We start from the raw sequence: 22,376 nt of genomic DNA on the forward strand, positions 1-22,376 counted from the left end.
TCTTTGGGCTCAGTGAGGAACTGTGAAGGAAGAAGGAGGATCCTCTCCATCAGGAGCTCCTAGGAAGTATGGTGACTGAATCACACAATCAACTTGGCATTATCGTCAGAGGGGTTTTTGGTTTTTGTTTTGTTTTGAACCATCCACTTTTTTTTTTTTTTTTTTTAATCCTTGGCTAGCCTGTGCCCCACAAGCATACTTTGAGTACTAATCCTCAAGAACCATAACTTTCTCTGGGCCTCATTACTAAAATGATAAAGTTTGATTAGATGAACTCAAATGTCACCTCTATCTACAAAATCCCATGATGAGATTAATAAGTTCAAGATAAATGCTTTTACGGATGGTTATAAATTCTGTTCTGTCTACATATGGGCTGAGAGTACATCACATAATTTACATCCGACTATACTTTACTGGAAACTAAAGTTCAGAAGGGAATTAGAACCACGAATAGCTTTTCCCAGCCTACCGGGTATGCTTCAACGTGGGCACAGGAACCATCTTTCAAGCAAGCATTCTACACCAACCAGGAAACTGTTATTACCATATTTCTTATCATGATAAATCAGAAAGCTTTATCCAATGATTCTGAATTTGGGAGAGGTTATTCCCAGCCTCACGAAATTTCAATCACAGATGAAGACGTGCAACTGGAAGTCCATTTGGCATAGAAACACCCCACAACAGTTTAGCTAGTATTAATGTAATAATTAATATTAATACATAATTAATGTAGATAATATTAAAATGAAAATGGGTAAGGTTTCTTTTACACAGTCTTGGAATTTGGTGGCATGTGTTCAGGGAGTGCCAACTCATTTGAATATTTGCCTAATTAGGAAGGTAAATCTGCTGCTCCTGCTGCCAGCAATCACACCGTGCATTTCAAAGCCAAATATAAATGCCTTTTGTATCACCCACTGTTTTTGGATTATACACCTCCCACGTCTGTCCCTCCAGTAGCACAGACAAAGCAGAACTGACCAAACTGTCTCTCTTCTTGGTCTGTCCTCCACTCTCTCACCAAGGCTTGGCTCTGTCACAAAGAATAGAGTGCAGATGGCACAGAACTATTTGGTAGTGGGGGGGGGGGTTGCATAAGGTATGAGAGGACACAAAGAAAAAGAAAATTTTATGAACTCAAATGTGGAGAAATACAATGGTCATGCAAACCCCCAGACCAAGTTTTGTATCTAGAGGATGCGGTCACATGTGATCCTGCTGGAAATGTGTCAAGGCTAGCCGGGACCTGAAACAAAGTCCTGTGTCCCTGAGTGTTACCCCTCCTTCAGTCTCTCCTTCCGTCATAAAGCCTTGTGCATTCTCCATTCTAGTCACATGGGACTCCCCACCAGCATCCAGGTCTCCAAGACTATTCAAGCTGCTATACTGGTCTGCAAAGTCTTTGTTTCCCACATTTGTCTGGGAAGTCCTAGCCATTCTTCAAAGTCCTATTTGAATCTTAGCTCCCATAACACTCAGTGGATCATCCCAACCTCAGTAAAATGATCTCCCCTTCTCCCATCTTTTATGGCATCTGATTTTCCCAGCATGTCCTTTATTGAAGTCATTTATGTATGACTATAGATACCATAAATTGTAATGGAGTACAGAGGCAGCACCTTATTCATGTTTCAACCCCAACAATGCATGTCACAGGGTCCATATAGAAGCAAGAAGCAGGCTGTAGAAAGGAAGCAGGTAGTGCCCCTTGATGCCATCTGCACCAGACATATTTCAGGACCAGTGTTCCTAGGGAGACAAACACCCTATGCCCTAGGGCAGGAGCTTTCCATCTTTAGCTAGCAGACAAAACTCTTTAGAGTTTGTTAAAGTACAGAGTCCTAGACTGTCTGCTTATGAATTTAATTCAGTGGTTTGAACTGACAGGGAAGCATTTGGTTTGTTGCACGGGGTGAGAGGGAGGCGTTTGAAAGCCCACTCAGGTGATTCTGATGCTGGCAGTCCTGGGGTCGACAATTTGGAAATTCTGTCCTGGGAAAATATTTCATGGGCTAGGCACAGATGCACAATGAAGTCAAAGAAGTTGAACTAGGTGCTGCCAATTTTTCAAAAAGGAGCAGTGCTTTTTGGTAGAGAACTCCTAGGAATCCATGTAACTCCCAAGATCCTTTGGACAAGCAAAAGGTACAAGTCAAAGTGCTCTGGGCTTGCCAAACACTGAGCTCCCTGGAAGGATCTGAGCAACGAGAGGCTAAGACCCTTCTCTGATAGAACACAGACCCAGGGCAACATGGAAGTCATAATACTCCCAAGTTAAGCTTTCAAAGTCTGACTGTGCTGAGACGCAGGGGAACCCCCAAGAGGGGCCAGATTGAAATGAAAGAAAAGCCATGGTGAACCATCACTTGGAGAAAGGTGTCCAGGGCTAATATGGAAAATAGGGAAACTTCCGCCTCAGAACAGAGGTCGCCCAGCTGAGAGTAATATCATTTCTACCCTCTACAATTCTGAGTAGGCACCCTCATGCTTCAGGCTAACCCTATACCCACAACTTCAATCTCAGGCTTCTCAACTTCTTTTAATTAAACATTCCTCATGGGCAGCTCGGGTGGCTCAGTGGTTTAGCGCCGCCTGCAGCCCAGGGTGTGATCCTGGAGACCCGAGATCGAGTCCCACATCAGGCTCCTTGCATGGAGCCTGCTTCTCCCTCTGCCTGTGTCTCTGCCTCTCTCTGTGTATCTCTAATGAATAAATAAATAAAATTAAAAAAAAAAAAACATTCCTCATGCCTGAGGGCTCCTGGGTGGCTCAGTTGAACATCCCACTCTTGATTTCAGAGCAGGTCATGATCCCTTTTGTGCAAACTGCAAAATGTAGATAAATTTCAAACCTTCTTGGCAGCCCTTTTGTTCTTTTCTTAAGCTCAGTGATAGAGCTGGGGGTCAGAAGAGCCAAAATCATTGCAAAGAAGCCAGAAACTTGTAAAGGCACTGGCCATTCATTGCACAAGTACACAGTGAGTACCTTACCTTCTCTGTATGTGCCAGCTCCGTTCTAGGTGCTGGAGATACCAGGTACAAACCGGACAATATGTTCTTCCCCTTGGAGTTTCCCAAAGTATCAACCAGCTCCAAGGGCTATAAAACCCCAAATGTTCCTGAACCTATATAAGCTACTGTAGTTCATTTTCTGAACACCCCTTAGGGCTTGTGCCTCTGACTGTCAATCTCTTTAGTCCTGAGAGTGAAATCCTAATGAGGAAGCAAACGATTAAATGGGGTAGGGGGTGGGACTTGACATAAAGAGGAGCCCTTGGTCAAGTGGCACACGTACTAAAGGTGGATTGATTTGGATGGGAAAAAAATAGGTAATAGGAAAGTAAAGACAAAGCAAATGAAGAGAGAACTTGGAAAAATGGGTAACACAAATAGCTAATAACCATTCAACCCTTCTCATAATCGGAGAAATGAAATTATCAAAAACGAGTAACTATTTTTCATCAAATTAGAATATACTTGAATGAAAAAAGAATTTCCAATAGAGGTAAAATTAGGTTAAGACCAAACCAGCTAGAATTTTCTGGAAAGCAATTTGGCATTATATATCAAGAACTTAAAAAAATGCATGTGACTTTTGAGCCAGTAATCTCTGTTTTAGGAGTTTATCCTCAAATTATCAAAAATATTGTCAAAGATGTGTGCACAAGGGTTAGCAATATGAAATTATCCTTAAGAGCCCCAACTAGCACAACATAAACGTTTAACTGCAGAGGTAAGGTTAAGTAACTTACGTGTATCTGTATGGCAGATTATTATGATGCCATTAAAATTGGGTTTGTGAAGAGTTCTGATGACAAAAGGAAATGTTAAAAATTATAAACCAAACTTGGGATACCAAATTATATATAAAGTATTATTTACATCATGGAAAGAAAGGCTAAAGGATACATGACCCATCAGCATTTGCCTCTTGGTGGTGGAATTTTAGATGTTCTACTGCTCTGTTACACTTTTCTGTCAGATTTTTCTGTTTCATTTTGATAAGAAAAATAAAATCAGTCGATAACAAAAAGAGATAAAACAGAGGAGGGGTGAATGTTCATCTAATGAAGGAAAAGGGACTGGGAGCAGGGTGGCTGGTTATGGGGCTGGATTAGGACAGAGACTTAAAGGATTCAGATGATGGGCAAATGCTTGCTGCCCAGAATAGCCCTTGGGGACAAGGTCTGTTGCAGATTTCATCCCTCCTTTCAAGATTAACCAGCATTAATGTTAGCTTTCAATCTCCATGACAACTCTTAAATAAACTTGGCCTGAGTCTACGGCTTTTTAAAATTTTCACTTGGTTCCCACCATTTTCAGCTTCCCAGGTTGAATCCTAGCTGGTCCTACAAACCCCATAAATTGAGCTATGGAAAAAAAATGTTCTAAGAGAACCATAGCATTTTTTCAAAATTATTTCAGAAAATCCTTCACAGTGGAATCAAATTCATCTCCTACCCCAAAAAACATAGTACTGTTACCAACTGGCTCTAGATGCTTTCTTTGGAGATGCCATCTCACTGAAGGAGATGAATTAGATAGTCCTGGAAAGCTTCTAAATGGGTGCCCTGTCTGTTCAGCACTTACCTTGTGCACAGTATATTATAAATACTTAATGATGAGGCTGACGATAATGACCACATTGGTCAATAGTGAGCATGGAGATAGCATTTCATTTCCATGCACCACCAGGATGGCTGTCAGGGGAATGGAGGAAAGATCCCACATGTAGAAGAGACACCTGGCACTCCTCTCCCACATTCTTCATTCACCCATTGGCTATCCCCTACTGATGGTCACTCAGTTTCCCTGGAGTGGGAGTTGAGGTTGTTATAAGACAGAGTTGGAGTTTCTGGCAGCTGATCTGGAGGGTGCCAGCCATTTCCTCACCAGTGTCCCTTGGCCATGCAATTTTAATAAGCTCAACCTAAAGAAAGGAAAAAGGAGCCTGGGATCATGCTGAATTATTCATGGCTCCAAGTGAGTAAGGCCGAAGACCCCCACTTTCTAAGAGTATATAATAGCTACTCATTGATTCCACCCCTCTACAATCCCTAGGTGAGAATCCAGTCTTTAAAATCAAAATACAAGAAAATCCAACCATCTTCTCAAATCTGAGTTCATGAGTGATTAGTGAATTGTGTTGTAGTTGATAATTCCATTCTTGAGAATAATTTTTAAGAGCTTGGCATATTTAAATATATTTAAATGTAATATATATGGGTATATGTGTGTGTGTGTATATACACACACACATACATTAAAAAAACTAATTCTTATAGATAAATGACCATGATCAAAGGGGTCTTGTTTAATAGCAGAATGAAAATGCTTGTTAGCCTTGAGATTCCAAGGGAAAGAGAAATAGAATTCATGCATTTACAATATGCCAAAGTTGAATTAGCTTTTGAAGCTAATAAGTATATTTCCATGTATGAAAAGAGAAATGTAAGCACAATAAAATATAGTTAATTCTTCTCTATGCTTCCAAAAAAACTCATTTTACATGCACCCTAGTTAGTGCTGATAAGTGTTCTTGGAGATAAAGATGGCTGTCATGCAGGGAAGGAGTGAGTCAGAAACCCACTTGTTTGAACTTTGTCCACACACCTCAGAATCTCAGCCCTCCCCTCAGGCACACCCACTCAGCATATAGCCTCACCTCCTTATGTGATCAAGTGTCAGAGATCCACAGCAGGGATATCTCCCAGGCCGGGAGATCTCACGACCCATCTCCACCCATTTCCACCCATCCCATACACACTGACAGATGCATTTGCTAAAGCATCATTAAGTCCCACTGCTCACACCACATGGTTCTCCCATGAGTTAGCTTGGTAACCTTTGTAAGGCTCAGTGTCCTCATCTGTAAGACAGACATAATAAGAATACGCTCCTCACAGGACAGTTGGGGTTTAAGTAAAATAACACATATCAGGGCCATGTTAAGCACTCAATAAGTGGTAGTAATGTCATGAGAGTGTTAGCTCCATGAGGGTAGAAATGGCTGTTTCTTGCATCTGGTGCCTAGGACAGTTCCAGCGAATGGGAGGAACTCAAGGTTAAATAAACTTGGCCTGAGTCTATGGCTTTTTAAAAATTTCACTTGGTTCCCACCATTTTCAGCTTCCCAAGTTGAATCCTAGCAGGTCCTACAAACCCCATAAATTGAGCTATGGAAAAAAAATGTTCAAGGTTAATGAGTGAAGTATTTTTAGGGCCACTTTAAGTGCTGCTACTCCTGACCCATCGTCCTGGGCTGAGATGGTCTCTTCCTCCTCTACACGCTGCTGACAGCACTTGGTTTGTCCACATCCCATAGCACCACCCCTGCCATCCTGAGTTCTGTCCCTGCTCTAGGTTCTCTGGTAGACTGTAGGCCCCCTGAAGACCCCTCCTTCACTGCCCAGTTGTACACATCACAGGCCCTCTGTAAACCCTGGGCATGAAGGTCCCACCGGGTCATTCCAAGAATGACCACAGATGGCTCTTCATTAACCAGAGCACAAAACTCTGACCAGGAACTGCACATACTTAGGATCCCAGCCCTTCTTCAACTTAACAAGGAAATGGAACAGTCTTTTTCTTTTTTAATTGCACATTTTCTATTAGCTCTGCCAAGCTAAACAGTAACTAGATTTCAAACCCTAATCATAAATCAGAAGTCCCTACTCTTTTGATGTGAAGTCACATTTACTTCCAGGAAATGGAAAGATCCTTTTGGGTAGGAGCTGATAGCGATGGGGGTTGGGGGCGGGGGGGCAGAATCATGCAATGCCACCGTGACTGAGGGACAGAACCAGACCAGGACAGCATAGGAGGGGGAGCTGGCTCTACATGGGCATTTCCCCTCAACTCAGGACCTGAAGGAACACACCTTTCCTTCTGCACTACCTCCAAGACAATCTGCCCAGAGCTCTGTCAAGGTAGCCTTTGTATAGCTCCTTTTCCTGGTTTCCCTGGCAACTGTGCAGCATCTAGAAGATCCAGGAGGGAGGTGGTGGGATGGAGTGGCATGTGGAATGTGAATACTGATGTCATCCCACATGGTGTTACCACCACACCCTTGTTAGGAGTCTCTAAGCCTCAGAAGGTCTCATACCGGGCAGCCCCGGTGGCGCAGCGGTTTAGCGCCGCCTGCAGCCCAGGGTGTGATCCTGGAGAGCCTGGATCGAGTCCCACATTGGGCTCCCTGTGTCTCTGCCTCTCTCTCTGCCTGTGTCTCTGCCTCTCTCTCTCTGTGTGTGTCTCTATGAATAAATAAATAAAATCTTAAAAAAAAAAAAAAAGAAGGTCTCATACACACACACCCCGATTGCTCATTTCTAATTTGCTGCTAGGAGCCCAAGCAAGAAACCTCAGGGAAATCTTATATAATTAGTCTCATTTTATCAACGTGAACTGAGAGGAGGACTAAGAATGAATGATACCTAGAGCCAAGGATGCTTGTGGTCTCTTGGTTGGATTTCTGGATTTCAGATAAGCCTACACAGGATGCACCATGGGGCATTAATTAATTTTGTATCACCAGCTGGTGATGGGCTGAGAACAAGGGACCAAGGAGGAGTCTGTGTTTTCACCCCATGGACAGTGTCTGGTTCGAGGACCCAGACAGATGCAGAAAGAAGAGAGGGGGTGAGACCATTCAGAGGCAAGCTGCCCAGAAAGTAGAAAGACAGCCTCCAGCTTTGAAATGAGTTCTGTTCTCAATCCTCATTTAAAAGTTAGTTAGAATTCAGAACCCATTTCCAGAGAAGTCATGTCTGTTATAAATGATTGGGTTTCCAGGCTAGTCCACAAAAGCCTATTTAACTCATAATGTAGATAAAATACTATACATTTGCAATGAAAAGCAATAGAAAAAAAGACCTGTTGTGATACCAGTAATTAAATGGGAAAAAAAAACAGAAGTGGAAAATAAATAGCTTTCTTTCATTTCTTTTGAATACTTGAGCTCTTGCGTGGAAGGGTGGCTTGCCTGGCAGTTCACAGGGAGGGAGCTTTACTTACTTTAGATAAGGAGGAGGGGGGTGTCACTGATGGTAAGAGAGGGGGAGGATGAAGTAGGGCTGTCCTGAGGATAATGAAAATAAGAAAGTGCACCTGAGAAAGTGGGCAGAGAGAAGAGAAGAGAATGTGAGTAGGCTTGTCTAATAAGGTATAGGTAAGGGATCCTTGGGGTGAGGAAAGAGCATGAATTTTGCAGTCACCAAGGCCAGGATTCTAGTTCCACCTCTGTCTCTTACAGGCTAGAGCTCTAGGCAGGGTGCTCCATCTGAGTATCAGTCACTTTACTGGCAACCTCAAAAAAAAAAAAAAAATCACTTCAATCAAACACCTGCACAGTGGATACTGTGTGTACTGCCCAGAACTCTCATCATGGAAGGATCTGCTGCCCTGGTTCTGGGAGACTTGCTGGCCTTCAGGGGTCAGCCCCACCCGGGGATTACTCAGAGAGCTATGGCCCAAAGCTGCCCCTATTCTGGTGAGCCTACAACCAAGAAGTAAGCAGTGTGGGAGGCTGAAGGCCCAACCACCTCAATCCTATTGCAAAAATTCTGAAGGGCCACTTATATGACCAGAGTTCCTCTTGGGGTGGGGGTGTCACTGGCCCTGCATTATAGCTTGATTTCTCCCTCTGTCAAACCCTGCTCTGTCCCTTCCTTATCATAGAAGTGGGTCCTAAGGACACGCCTTTAATAAACATCCTCCCACAAAACTCCACCTCAAAATCTTCCCAGGGAACCCAACCTGCAACAACCTGGCCCTGATTTGGCACAGGTAGTGATGAGACAACTTCCCTGCTACCTCTCCTTATCTGCACATGGCACGGACCAGCAGAAAAGCTTAAGAACACCCCAGTTAGCTCTGGGATTGGGGCTTCTGGGAGCCCAAGGGCAGTGTAGCAAGTAAGAATCTGGGTGATTCAAGGGAATGTGCATTCCTAACAGCCTGAAAATGGCTGTAAGGGTTTGTTTTTCATGTGCGATTGTTCATAATCAACAGTTTATAATTTGGAATCTAAGAAGTCTGAGGATTGTTTGGAACTACCCTGGCTGAGATGGTAGCTACTTGGTCATGTGTGAAAATTTAAATTTAAATTTAAATTAAGTTAAATCAGACACTCAACTGCTTGGTTGCACTAACCCTATTTTAAGGGCCCAATAGTCAGATGTGGCTTAAGACTAAGTATATTGGGAAATACAGATTTATAGATCATCTCCATCATTACAGGAAGTCCTTTTGGGTGGCCCTGGTTGGAATGTTGAATTACAAAGAATCTAAGAATGTTTTAATTGTAGTCTATACCAACCTTCCATGGAAGACTCCTAAGATAGATACGCATAGAGAGTGAAGCAAGACAAGTAACACCCTATTTTTGGCTCAGGCTTAGCTCCACCTCCCACCTTCTACACACAGAATTATAGTTTCACATGAGCAAGGCTGAATTCCATGGAGAACTACTGTAGGTAAGCCTGAATTACCCAGAACCAGGCAAGCCTCTTGGCCTACTAGGATCTCCAGTTCAAATCAGAGTCAGCTATCCGCAAAAGACAAGAATGCAAATGGCAGAAAACATCAACCCGAAGGTCTAACTAGGGCAGGAGTCTGCTCCCACAATTATCTCAGAGGACCAAACATTTTAGCTCAGCCCAGCAACTCGATCAACTAAGACAATGGCCTCCAAAAAATAAAGAAATAAAAAGTCCTTAAACCTGATCAACCTATGCAGCCTTTCTTCTTAGTCATGAACAGAGAAATGTGGGGTTTGTCCTAGCAGCCAACGCTGCCAATCACTAAATATGACTTGATCAGCAATGCCAGAGTCTCAGACTGAGCAACGCTTCATCATCTCTAGGGTGACCCTACCTACTCTACCCTACCTTCACCTTGGATCTGGTTCTTGCCTTCTGCCCACCCCCTTGAACCTGGCACTTTAGATCCTCAAAGTTTCCCTAGAACCTCTGTTGTCAGGACTCAAGTTCCATCTTCTCCCCATGGTCATGGCTATGGAATAGTTCCACTAATGCTCATGGCCAGCCCTGTCTCTCAAGGGGACTCAGACCAGCAGAGCTATAGCTCCTTCTCACCCAACTGGTAGGTTACAGACCATCTTCAAGGCCTATCTATCTCCCTGCAATTCTTGGTCATTCTTGATCGGTAACAGAGAACAGTAGTATCCATGACCACAGCCAGGATCACCCTAAAGCCCATCGTGAGTACAGAGCTGAAAATAAGGAGCATCCTTTTTCCCCCCAGAATAGGAATATCATGCCTCTCCCTCAACCCTAACCACATCAACTATCCTCTTCCTAGACCCTCCTCCTTGCCTTATATCTCCAACACTCTTGAGGTATCCACTTTGGGGATATATATTTTCAGTTCAGGAACAGAAGAGCATCTGATCACAGTACATACTAGAAATTGCAGCCTTCCTGAAAGGCAGGGCTGAGCTACAACAGTCAGGAGAGTCGTTTCCATGCTCCCCTCAACAATTTCAGTACAAATGTACTCACAGCATATTTATCTTCAAAGCTTTGAAAATGTTACTTCTCAGACACTTAGTATGTAAATCCTCTTTTAGAGACTCCTGTTATTGTCTAAATTGCATTCTTATTGGACACAACTGATAAATTAGGAGGCTGCCTCTGCTACTGCTATACCACTAAGGATCTCAAACACTGATGATTTTCTGCTCTAAAATTCCTTTCACAATATGCCACACTGTTGCCATTCAGCACATAATCCTCTCAGCCACTTCCTACTCCCACACTGCGAACACCTGATGCAGGCTCCCATCTCACACACACCTGTGCAGCCAGCAAACCCACAACAGACCCACTAACATGTGCTGTCACATAGGAGGCAAACACCCACACAGCCTGTGCGGGGTTCACCAGAAAAGCCCCTAAGTCCAGGAAAGGTCATTTTAGTGCCTTTCCTCCACACCCTACGGGGATCTCAACACCTGGTACATCTCTGCATTCCTATAATAGTACCTAACACCGCCTGGTATCAGGCTTTGCAAAGATACCGACTGATGTCACATGAATTTTATTTATTTTTAACTTTATAACAACTCGCAAGACAGGTATCATTACGTCTGTTTTACAGATGAGTGTATTGGGTTGAAAACACACAGTTTGCCTGGGGTCATATACCTAGACAGTGACAGAAGTGGAACTCAATCCTATGTCAGTGGAGCTTGAAGCCGGTTTCTGAATGAAGGAGAATGGAACAGAGGTTCGGGCTAGATATCAGGAGAATGCTAATAGCACACATAATGCAGAAAGACAGACAAGGAGAAAGAGAATATACCTCCTCTTCTATGCTAGTTTATTCAATTAACAAACAAATATGGAGAAAAAGTGAATTACCAGAGCTCTAACAGAAAACAGACACAGACAACAAACACAACAAACAATATACAAATAGGTTAAAAGTCCTGCTCCTATGTGAGAGCTTGTGCTAAATGCAGTATTTCCTCTCCCAACTCCCATCCAAGGCCTACCCATGCTCTGTCCTCCAGAGCCATCAGTGAGCACCACTACAGTCCCCACCAATACACATACACACACCCCAAGCGTTCTCAAACTTTAGGGATTCTGATTCAATAGGCCAGGGCTGGGGCCCATGACTTTGCATTTCTTACAAGCTCCTAGATGACACTGATGGTCCATGGACCACATTTGAAGTGCTGGTCTAGACTTGGAGAGGTCCTTTACCACAAAATACAGAACTTAAGGACTTTTCCTGCTAAGTCATGCTGATACCCAATGCCTCTCCCCTGCCTTCCCCATCATCCTACCATCTTCAGCAGCAGCCTGACCTCCAAAGCCCAGGACCAGTCCCAATCACAGTTTTGAGACTGCTGCTTTTACTATCATGATCTTCCATCTTGTTCAAGGCGTGACACCCTTGACCTGTGTATCCCAGATCTTTTTAAAAGTGGGCTTTGCTCAGGCACTAGTCTCTATTCCTTCTTTGAACTCCCTAACACACACAACTTCCTGTAGAGGTGGGGCATGTAGAGTTGGATCATTGTAGTCCTGAATCCCCAGAGAAGCACCCACGATATTCATACCTACTGACCCACTGCCTCAATGACAAGTGTCTGCTGCCCAGACTATCCTACGCCTCACCCACTTGCACTGTTGCTGAACTGTCCCTGCCCACTGGAATACTCAGCTTCTGGTGTCATTCCTCCCCCCACGACTGTAAAGTTCGCCTGGACAGTGAGTGCTGATCATCTTAGCTGTTGGAAAGAAGAGTCACAAGTCAACTGAGCTTCCTATTCAACATCCAGAGCCAGGACAGTTTCCCCAGAGAGGCCAACAGGCAGATCCTAGACCCTCCCCATTTCTCCCTTGCTGTGAAACAACAACAACAACAACAAAAAAAAAAAAAAAAAACAGGCCATGCCTTGGTGACAGAGTAGTTTGGACTGATATTTTGCTCTTAGGCCCTCTACAATGAATTCTTGCTGACTCAAGTGTTGAGTTCAAGGGCCATGATGTGGGCACATCAGTAGCATTAGCCTGCACACTATGGGTAGTCAATAAACAGTACACAACAAGCAGTTTGAACCCTTGCCAGGTTGGCACCTGGAAATATATCACCCAATTTGGAAAGCAGAATACCTTTTAATAGCCCCTCCAGCACCTAATGTAGAGCTTCTCCATCAATATTGAATGAGAGAATGAACAAATGGGCGAAGGATGCCAGTGGAGTTGTGCCCCGTTCTCCTTGGTGGTGTCTGTATTGCTATCCTCGGCCAGAAGAAAACAACTTCCAATCTGCAGAGACTGAGAGAATGCCTCTAGGCCAGACTTCCAACTAATTCCCAGCTCAAACTTGGACCAGCACGTTCAGACAAACTGTGGTTAAAAACCACAATTACACCAACATGGGTGTTCTCAGGTTGGCTTCAGAACATAGGTCATCTGCACGCCTTTAACAGAAAGTTTTGTATCCTACCCCACTCCACCTTTTACTCCAGGCTTCCTTCCTTCCTTCCCAGTCCTGAGGTCATCTCAAAAATAAACCCCTGTCCCATCCGCTCCATTCCCATCCCACCCCTAGCCAGGCCAGCCACTAAGTAGGCGGGAGTGAGAGCACAGGATCATTTTAAGTATCTCCACACTACCGCTACCTTTAACCACTTCAATGGTCATCCCTTTGGGTTCGGTCTTTCGGAAAAAAAAAAAAAAAATTAAAATGCGATCCGGGGAAGTAATACAAGAAGACATGAACACCTTTGCACAAACAAGTTCATCAAATTTTTGACAGGCAGGGGAAGCCATGAAGAAAAGGTGTGTGCTGGCAGGAGTCACTGCTGCAAGGGCCGGTACAGGTGCAAAGGCACATTACAGAGGGTTTGTGTCCTCCGCCTGGCTTGCTGCAGGAAAACCACGGGAGCTCTAGGAGGACAGGCACAGAGCAGTCCGGAAGTAACCTCAAAAGTTTACAACACTCCCCATAAGGACCGGGCGGGGCAGAGAGACAAAGATGGTTTGCAAAAAAAAAGCAAAGACTTTAGGACACCAAGTGACATACGCTGTTGCCCTGATGATTGAGTTCCTATGTTACCAAGTTTTTGCAGTTCTGGGGACGGTTTCTTGCTAGGCATGACCCCCACGGATGCCAGTCTTGCAAGCAAGAGGCAGCTCGCAACAGATTGTACACAGTAAGAGCCTCACACGGGCTGGGCTCTGATGCGGATTCAGAGGAAGGGAAATGGCTGACACTGCAGGGGACCTGAGCTTCTAATGTCTGGGATGTTTACTTCATTAGGCTGTTTTACATAACAGCAGCCAGAAACAGAAAGGAAAAAAATAGCTGGAGGCAGTCCGCTGGAGTTCAGACCTGGATTCTGAGTCTCCGATTCAACAGAGGCCAACCAAGGTGGGACCCCTAGGCAGCCCCTTCCTCCCTGGCTCTTTGTCTGCAAAGGAGCTGGAACCCTGTGGCTGGGCTCCTAGGAGGAAACCTCGAGCCACCCTCTGAGGGGCATCACAGTGGATGTGAACAAAGATGTAGTTGTCATTGTGATAATTGCTGTTATTTTATTTTCATCCCAAGCCCCTTGGTCCACCACATCCATCTTGTAGTGACCAGGGATGGCCTGGGAAGGAGGGACCAGAAAACCAAGCTTGGAGCTCAGAGATCTGAATGGAAGGAAAGTCCAGAGGGTAGATGAATAGGCTGGTCCGAGAGCTGCCAGGGCAGTCCAGTGGGAAAGGAAAAGGCAAATGCCATTACGCAAGGAACCAACATAAATCAAGTCCAGAGGGCCAAGGCCAGTGGGGAAGAGCAAGCGGGAGCTTATGGCACAAGACGTGGGCAGGACCTGGGGGTGGCTACACAGAGTCAGCAGCACGAGGGAGACCAGGGTCCAGGGGCAGGATGTGCGACTTATGGAAAGAGGGGATGGTGTGGAAAAGGCCAGAGGAGGGGACCAGGTAGGGCTTGGCCAAGCAGAGTAACGTAAGTGTTCTGCACTGAGATGCCCGACAGAGCAGCAGGACAGACGGAGCTTCTCACCACACCAGCCTGGGTAGGGGCCGGATCCCCAAAACTGAGCTAGCCTACAGGCCCCCTGCTGAGGGCAGCCTCAAGCTTGGGGCCAGGGAGCCAGGTGTGTCATTCAAGGGTCTATGTTAGACCAGAAACTCCTGGATTTTGATTTCTTCTCCTTTCAGAACATCCACTGAACCGTCCTTGCTTCTTTCAAGTCTCAGGCTCCATCTGTCTGTCTGTCTCCCCTACACCTGTGGCCCTCCCCTCCTCGCCCTCTTTAACCACAGATCTTATTTCTTGGATCCCAGTCTCCAGAGGTACAGTGTGAGTGTGTTTGTGTGCTGTTGAAGGAGCGCCCTCAGGAGGCGGGGTGGGGGGGCGGGGCAAGGATGTCAGAGGCGGGGATCAATCCTCCCCTCCTCTTTCCCTCCCTGGCCAGCTGGAAATGTGCCGTGTGACCATCCGATCTAATTAACTGAACTTTCAGTCTTGACAGAAGGAAGCTTTAAAAAAAATAATAATAAATAAATAACTCTAGCTTTCTTGGCTCTCAGCCTCTTGAGAGATAAGGGAAAGGATCTGATTGCAGGGAAGTGGAGTCCCAGCTCCCTGGTTCCCGCTGCCAGGGGCAATCAACTGTGAGCTGAAACCTCCATCCTGAAAACACCAAGTGGAATGAAAAATCCAAAGTGCCCAAGAGCAGCGACTCAGGAGTCCTAGGGCTCAGATCCCACGGGAAACTCTGCAGCAGTAAAGCAGATATCAGAGGGTAAGAACGGGTACCCTTCTTGCACCTTCTATGGATGCCTACCCGGCGACCCCCAGACAAGCTCCTCCTCGATGCCACCGGCCAGCCTCCCTGGGGTCACCTGATGCAGCTCCACTCTGTGCCAGCTCCTTGAAGAAGCACTGATCTCTCGGGGGTGATCCTCTCAGACCCTGCTTTCTCAGCCTCCTGGTTCCCCAGGCCCTACCATGGGCCACCCAGGATCCCCTCCCTGCCATCTCCCCTTGCTGGGCCAATGGCCACACACAGGCCTCCAGCCATACCGAAAGGGCATGCTGAAGGGACGCCAGTGGCACAGAGAGCAAAGGCAGAGCCACCTGGGAAGGCCTCAGGGGCCCTCGGAGGTGGCAGGAGGACACAGAATTCTCCCAACAAGGGCTGCAAACTCAGATGGAGCTGCAGAGCATGAGAAGTCTGTGGGTACATTTTCTAGAGAGAAGAGGAAGTGGTACTGTTTCAGGGGCCACCGCAGTGCCAGCCTGCTTCTCCTCACCGCTGCTCATCTGATTTTGTCACATGCAACATATTAAACCAGACAACCAGGGATCCCTGGGTGGCGCAGCGGTTTAGCGCCTGCCTTTGGCCCAGGGCGCGATCCTGGAGACCCGGGATCGAATCCCACGTCGGGCTCCCGGTGCATGGAGCCTGCTTCTCCCTCTGCCTGTGTCTCTGCTTCTCTCTCTCTCACTGTGTGCCTATCATAAATAATAAATAAAATTAAAAAAAATAAAATAAAATAAACTAGACAACCCACCTAGAGAGTGGCACTAGCTGAGCTCATCTCCTGTAGCCACCATCCCATCCTCACTGGCCCAGCAACATCTGCTGTCCTGCTCCAGTGATGGTGGGGCCAGGAGGATCTGGGGCAGAAGTGTGGAGCATCCGGGACCCACGGGGGCTGGACAATTAGGTTCCGGGGTCACTGGAACCTAATGGGAGGAAGTGGAGAGACAGGATGGCAGGTGGGCTGCCTGGGGCCGAGAGCCACCACGCCTGGGTGGAGTGAGGGCCCAGTGCCAGCTCTGGAGAAGTGCCACCTTCTCCCAGGAAGCTCTGGCCAGGGGCGGGGGCAGGGGGGGAAGGACAACAAGTACACACAATACCTCACCAGCAATTGCCACCCAGCCCGAGTAAACCCTGCCAGTAAGTCACTCGGACAAGTCAGCATCCGAACCTCAGAGACCACCCCAAATACACACAGACACTCACACTCACACATCTGGGTCTCTGTCCTATATTCCCCAAGGTGGTTATTATCTCTTTACACTTGGATTTATAAGCCTAGTGATCTACAAATAATTTTATTCTTTTGCCTACTATGCACTTGACCATAAAGTGAATGAGCTCTCAGCCAAACAGTTAAGCCTCCCACTGGTGGTGTTAACTGTTCAGAAACCATAGCACAGTTTTAAACCAAATTGTGCTTTTCCCATTTGAAAATAAATTGCCCCCACGTCAAGGGGTGATGACCACATGGCAAATCCCCGATGAAAAAGGTTTAACCTCACTTTAACCAAAGTGTGAAATATTTACCAGTCATTTTGGGGAAGAGGAGATTAATTTCAGGCCTTTGACAAATATTATCTATTAAGAAAAATTATAGGGCAGCCCCAGTGACCCAGCGGTTTAGAGCCGCCTTCAGCCCGGGGTGTGATCCTGGAGACCCCGGATTGAGTCCCGCGTTGGGCTCCCTGCAAGGAGCCTGCTTCTCCCTCTGCCTCTCTCTCTCTCTCTCTCTCTCTCTCATGAATAAATAAAATCTTTAAAAAAAATTATAGAATGTAAGATATTATAGTCAAATTTCAAAATGATAATCAACCTGGTATCAAATGGATTTGATCTCATTTGCAGTATTTTTTTATTTTTTTTCATTTACAGTATTAAAGAGTATAGAATTCTCAAATCAGAATCTGATTTTTTTTTTTTAATTTCCAAAGCTTTATCATAGGGGTTTGTTAGTCTTTGTAGTTTCTACTTTATTTTAAAAGTGGGCTCATGAGCCCACTTCCCAGCTAATATCAATATCTGACCTTTGCAAATTAAAATCGACATTTACTATCCTTCTCTATTATGGCAGCATTGCCAATTACACTTAGCACCAACTTCAGATGTGACAGATGCTCACCTGCCCTCTGGCTAAAAATAGCTATCATCAATGACAGGAATGGCAAATGTTCTCGGCCTGCTTAATAATAGCCCATTAGGCCACTTTGTGAAACAGGCAGATAAATCCCTCACCAAAGAGTATCCTCCACTTCACCCACCATGGGATGCCAAAAACCTTTGCCCATCAGTCACCCAGATAGCTTTCATCAGTTAAAAATAGAGATCCGTCAGCACCCCAATTCACAAGCATAAGCTGCACACTACAATCTGCAGAACCCAACGCCACCACCGTTTCAGAACAAGGACCCCAGAGGTGCTGGAGTCAAAGAAGATTCCACAAATCTTAGCGTTGGCCTCCTCTCTTCACACCATGTAACAGGGATGCTGCAATAGGTAATCTATTTGCATTCCAGGCATCTACTCTGGGCAGCCAATAGCATTCTATTGAAATTACTGGTTTCCCTTGAAATGCATCTGTGCCATTTACGCTAATTCTCCTTGCTGAAAAACTTTCACAAACTATCTTAATTGCTTGGAACAATTATACTATATTGTAATTATCACGTTGCCTTGTAATTATTTGCTTTGTGAGGGTGTCCTTCCCCTCCCCCACCCACCTCCACCTCCAGGTGTGAGCTCCTTGAAAGAGTTCCCTGTGGCCTCAGAATCCACTATGTGCCTGGTACATAGAAAAGCACAGTACCTTTGGTTGAGTTGAGTAAATATGAACTGAAGCTATGCCAATCACTTCTTCCTTCTTAGATTCTGTTACGACCCCCATAATTTATGTTATACTTAAGTGGTTACTCGGCAAGGCTTATCACCAATCCTGAACATCCACTGTGGGCTTCAGTAGATCAATGTAATGTGGGAAAGAAGTAGTCATTTTCAGGTATTTATGCATTTGGCTCCTTAAATGTCTACCTCCGAAAAAAATTAATAACCCTGATTACTGCTATCTCTAAGGCAAGTCTCACATTAAAGTCAAATAAGTAAGGCCCTGGGTGGCTCAGTGGTGGAGCATCAGCCTTTGGCTCAGGGCGTGATCCTAGGGTCCTGGAATCCAGTCCAGCATCAGGCTCCCCGCGGGGGGCTTGCTTCTCCCTCTGCCTATATCTTTGCTTCTCTCTGTGTCTCTCATGAATAAATAAATAAAATCTTTTTAAAAATAAATAAGTTAAATTAGTATGTATAAGCCCAGCTCAACATCTAGTACATGGGAATGCACTTGGAACATTAGCTCTGTCCCCATGTTCTGGTGAGCGTCTCTAGTGATGTCAAAGCCCGAAGGCAACAATTTGGTTAATGCCTTCCTCACTCACTGACACCTGCCCTCTCATTTCAGGCTAGTGGCAGTAACAATCATCCAGACACCTGGTCACAATCTTCCCCTCCTTTCCCCCAGCCAATGAATCATTGCTCTGTTTTAATTTTACTCGCCTCCCTTACCTCCCACCACCTCAAGCCATGGTTGTTTGACTAAGGCCAAAAAAACCATGGGAAGATACCCTATGGATCCCATATGCAAGCAAAACCTAACTAGGCAACAATAAAGGGAAGAAAGAGGTTTTCAACTTTCTTCAAAATTGACAAAAGATTTAACAAACAATAAAAGACACCACCACCACCACCGCCGCCGCCTATCAATGTAAACTGAATTTTAGCCCCGTAACAGACACTATTGTGGGGGGACAACAGGAAAGAACTGATAAATGGAACAGAGACAAATCGGAACGGCACGTGTCCCTGTGAAGAACTGAGTCAGCATCGAAGGACAGCTTCCCTGACACGGATGAGCAGGACATCCCCATGGGACAAAAAAATAAAAATGGCCAACTAACTCTGCTTGCTCATGAAGTCATCCTCTTATCATGGAAGTTTTTGAGGGTCCCTGACCAGGAAACTCCCTAACCTTTGGAGGCAGACATTCTGACCTCTGTGAAGCAATCACGCGTGAACCAAGTCCCAAAGCTTCTCATTCTCAGGGAAACAGAAACATGTAAGCGGAGGAGGAGCTCCTACCTCTTGGCCACCCACCCAGACACAAATTCCCAATGCTATGTAGCCTACAACCCCAGCTGGCCTCACCGCATACAAAGGAGGACACGAGGGATTTATAGGTTGCCACGATAATACTCCAAGCAACTGGAGACACATGCTGAACTCAGATCCCAGGGGCTGGTTTCATTAGGTAGGTGAAATCTTAAATGTCTGCCCAGGTAACAAAGCAAGATTATCAGTCATTGTCTGTTACTTGTTTTTGCTTTTTTTTTTTTTAATTTGATTTTTTTTTAATATTACATTTATCTGTTGCCTTTTTTTTTTTTTTTTATTTTATATCTGTTGCCTTTATTTGTGTTTTTAAGGTAGGCTTTCCATCCCAATGTGGGGCTTGAACTCATTACCCCAAGATCAAGAGTCCCATGCTCTACAAACTGAACTGGCCAGGCACCCCTGTTTTTTAATTTTAGAAGCAAGCTCTTTAAATCTAATGCGATCAAGGCCAGCAGAGACAATCTGACCCACAGGCACTGACACCAAGGGACTGCTATCGTGCTCTGAAACTGTCCATAGGCCTACGAGGCACATCCATCCATCCATCCAGACCAAGCTGCTGATGGGCGCCCAAACCTCCGTGACCTCCAAAAGTCACCGCCCAAGAAAAAAACTCAGGTGTACTTACGAAGGGCATGCCACTCATCCTGACGGATGGTCTTCGTGATGTTGAAAGTGAGGTTCCTGGGGATGGTGGCTGAGGAGTAGTGGTATTTGATATACGTGCATCGCTCAATTTCTCCTGGCAAAGAGAGACAAGAAACCGAACGTTAATGAGGCAGGAACCATGTCTGGGCAGTTTCTGGGATCCATTTTTCTGTCCTAAGGAAAAAGACTTGTTTCCTATTGGGCCTGGTGACACCTATGGTTTATACAAGGCAATAACTTCGACTTTTCAAAAGGTAATGTCTCCTCTCAGGAGAGTAGAACTAAAGTCAAACACCATCAATTTAAATAGAAAAATACCTCTCTGGCATCATTCAAAGAGGAGATGAGCCAAAGTTTAGGCTGATAGCAGCTTGCTAAGAAAGTAGTGCCTGTGCTTGTTTAACCTTAAGAAAATCAACTTTCAAGTGATGGGAAGACATGAACAGTTTGTACCCATGGACCAATACAGAACAGGCTCTGGCCTCCATGAGGTCATTTGTGCCTTGTGGAATGGGTGAACCAAAGGGGCGTCTTCTCTTTTCCCCATCCTAGGCCCTAACATCACCTGAGCACAAAGCACCCAAATCAACATCTATCTCCTTGAACCAGCCCCTTCTCAGGCTTCTTGGCGTGCGGGGTGGGTTTGGGGGGTGGGGGGACACGGGTGACACTCAAGCCCCTTAACATACTCAGCACCTGATCCAATAGAGCCTTTACTGGCAATTTGACTGGCAAAGCATGAATTACTAACTTATTAAAGTACTCCTCTATCTTAGAGCAGAGTTTCTCAAAGTGTGGTCCAGGAACCATCAGCATCCTCTGGGAACTTGCTAGAAATGTCATTTCCTAGGCCTAATCCCAGATCTGCTGCATCAGAAACTCAGAGACAGAGCCTGTAATCTGAATTTTTAATAAGCATTCCAGGTGATTATGTTGTACTCCTAAGTTTGAGAACCACTGCCCCCGAGAGTCTAACGAATAACCAATGTATTAATTCAGAAATCCACCATGTTTCCAAATTCCAAAAGGAAGGACCAATTAGGAGTTCTTCCTTGTTACTTTTGGTCTCCTACATGCATGTCTGCTGATGCTTGCATATCTGGGGAGAATTAAAACTCAGTACCAGGGGATGGTAAAGGATCAAGAAAGAAGTGATTTTTAAAGGTTAGGGGCTTTAAAATTTGGTTTTGCACCTGAATGGATTTGGATGGTAATCCATTTTGCACCCCACTGATTTTCAATTTATAAGTGGTGGCACCTGATTGAATTGTTTGACCCCTGGCTCACTGTCAGCAGGGAACCTGGCAATGGGTAGAGTGCAGTAATTTAGACAGTACCTTTCATGAAACTGATGCCTTCTTGTAAATCATATCTGGATAACTGCCCTACTGCCAGTTATTGGCAGACACTCCAATGGGACAGACACTGCCCAAAGAGGCAAAGTTTGAAGAAAGCGTTAGACGCACCTTAATTTTAAATCTCCTGTGCCTCTGTCCCCTTAGCCTGAAATCTCCCAAATGTCCCCAGCATTGCCCCCTGACCACATCCCTACCAGGTCTTCCTTTTTCCCTAACTTGCTATGCTTCTTAGAAAAGTCCTCCATCCATCAGACCATCTCAGCTCATGTTCATACCCTAAACCCACGTGCTCTAACATTCTCCATGAATAGCATCACTTCCTCTCAAGTGGTCTAGAACATAATCAATCCCTGGGCATCTCCAATGCCTTCCTACCCCCTAGGGGAGGCCCCTCCTCCCTGAAATCCAATTGGTCACCAAATCCTGTCGGTTCTACCTCAGAAATGTCCCTGGAGGCCAGCCCATCCTCTGTGTCCTCACCCTCTTAAGTAGTTGTGTGCATACAATGACCCATCTCAACAAACAGCCATATATACGGAGGACTAACTTGTAGGAAATACTTGACAAGTGCTTCATAAACCAACAGTTTACAACTTCACTCGTGTCACAGCACACACGGAAGAAATATGTGCAAAGCTCCCCGGGATAAACAGATGCGGATGCCTGGGCCCTGTCAGCCTCCCAAGGAAGGAACCAACATTCCCAATCCACTTGTAACCCTGCATGTCCTATACTTATCCCAAGAGAACCCTGACATGGATATGGTCTTACTTAATCTTTCATACGACCCAATTAAGCAGGTGTTCCTAGGACCATCAGCACACTGTGATTATATTTCACAAATGAGAAAATGGAGGTTCAAAAAGATTGGGTGACTTGCCCAAGGAAACAGCA

General features: G+C 45.3%; 1 protein-coding gene across 1 annotated transcript in view; it reads right to left on the reverse strand.

Moving 5' to 3' along the window:
* Nucleotides 1-22,376, reverse strand: part of TMEM178B (transmembrane protein 178B) — a 342,516-nt gene that overhangs the window by 210,825 nt on the left and 109,315 nt on the right. The window contains exon 2 of the mRNA XM_072762859.1: nt 20,105-20,218. Within this exon, the coding sequence (XP_072618960.1) occupies nt 20,105-20,218 (114 nt within the window). The remainder of the gene's footprint in view (nt 1-20,104; nt 20,219-22,376) is intronic.

The sequence above is a fragment of the Vulpes vulpes genome, chromosome 7 (genome assembly GCF_048418805.1).
Source record: "Vulpes vulpes isolate BD-2025 chromosome 7, VulVul3, whole genome shotgun sequence".
In the NCBI taxonomy this organism is placed as follows: Eukaryota; Metazoa; Chordata; class Mammalia; order Carnivora; family Canidae; genus Vulpes; species Vulpes vulpes.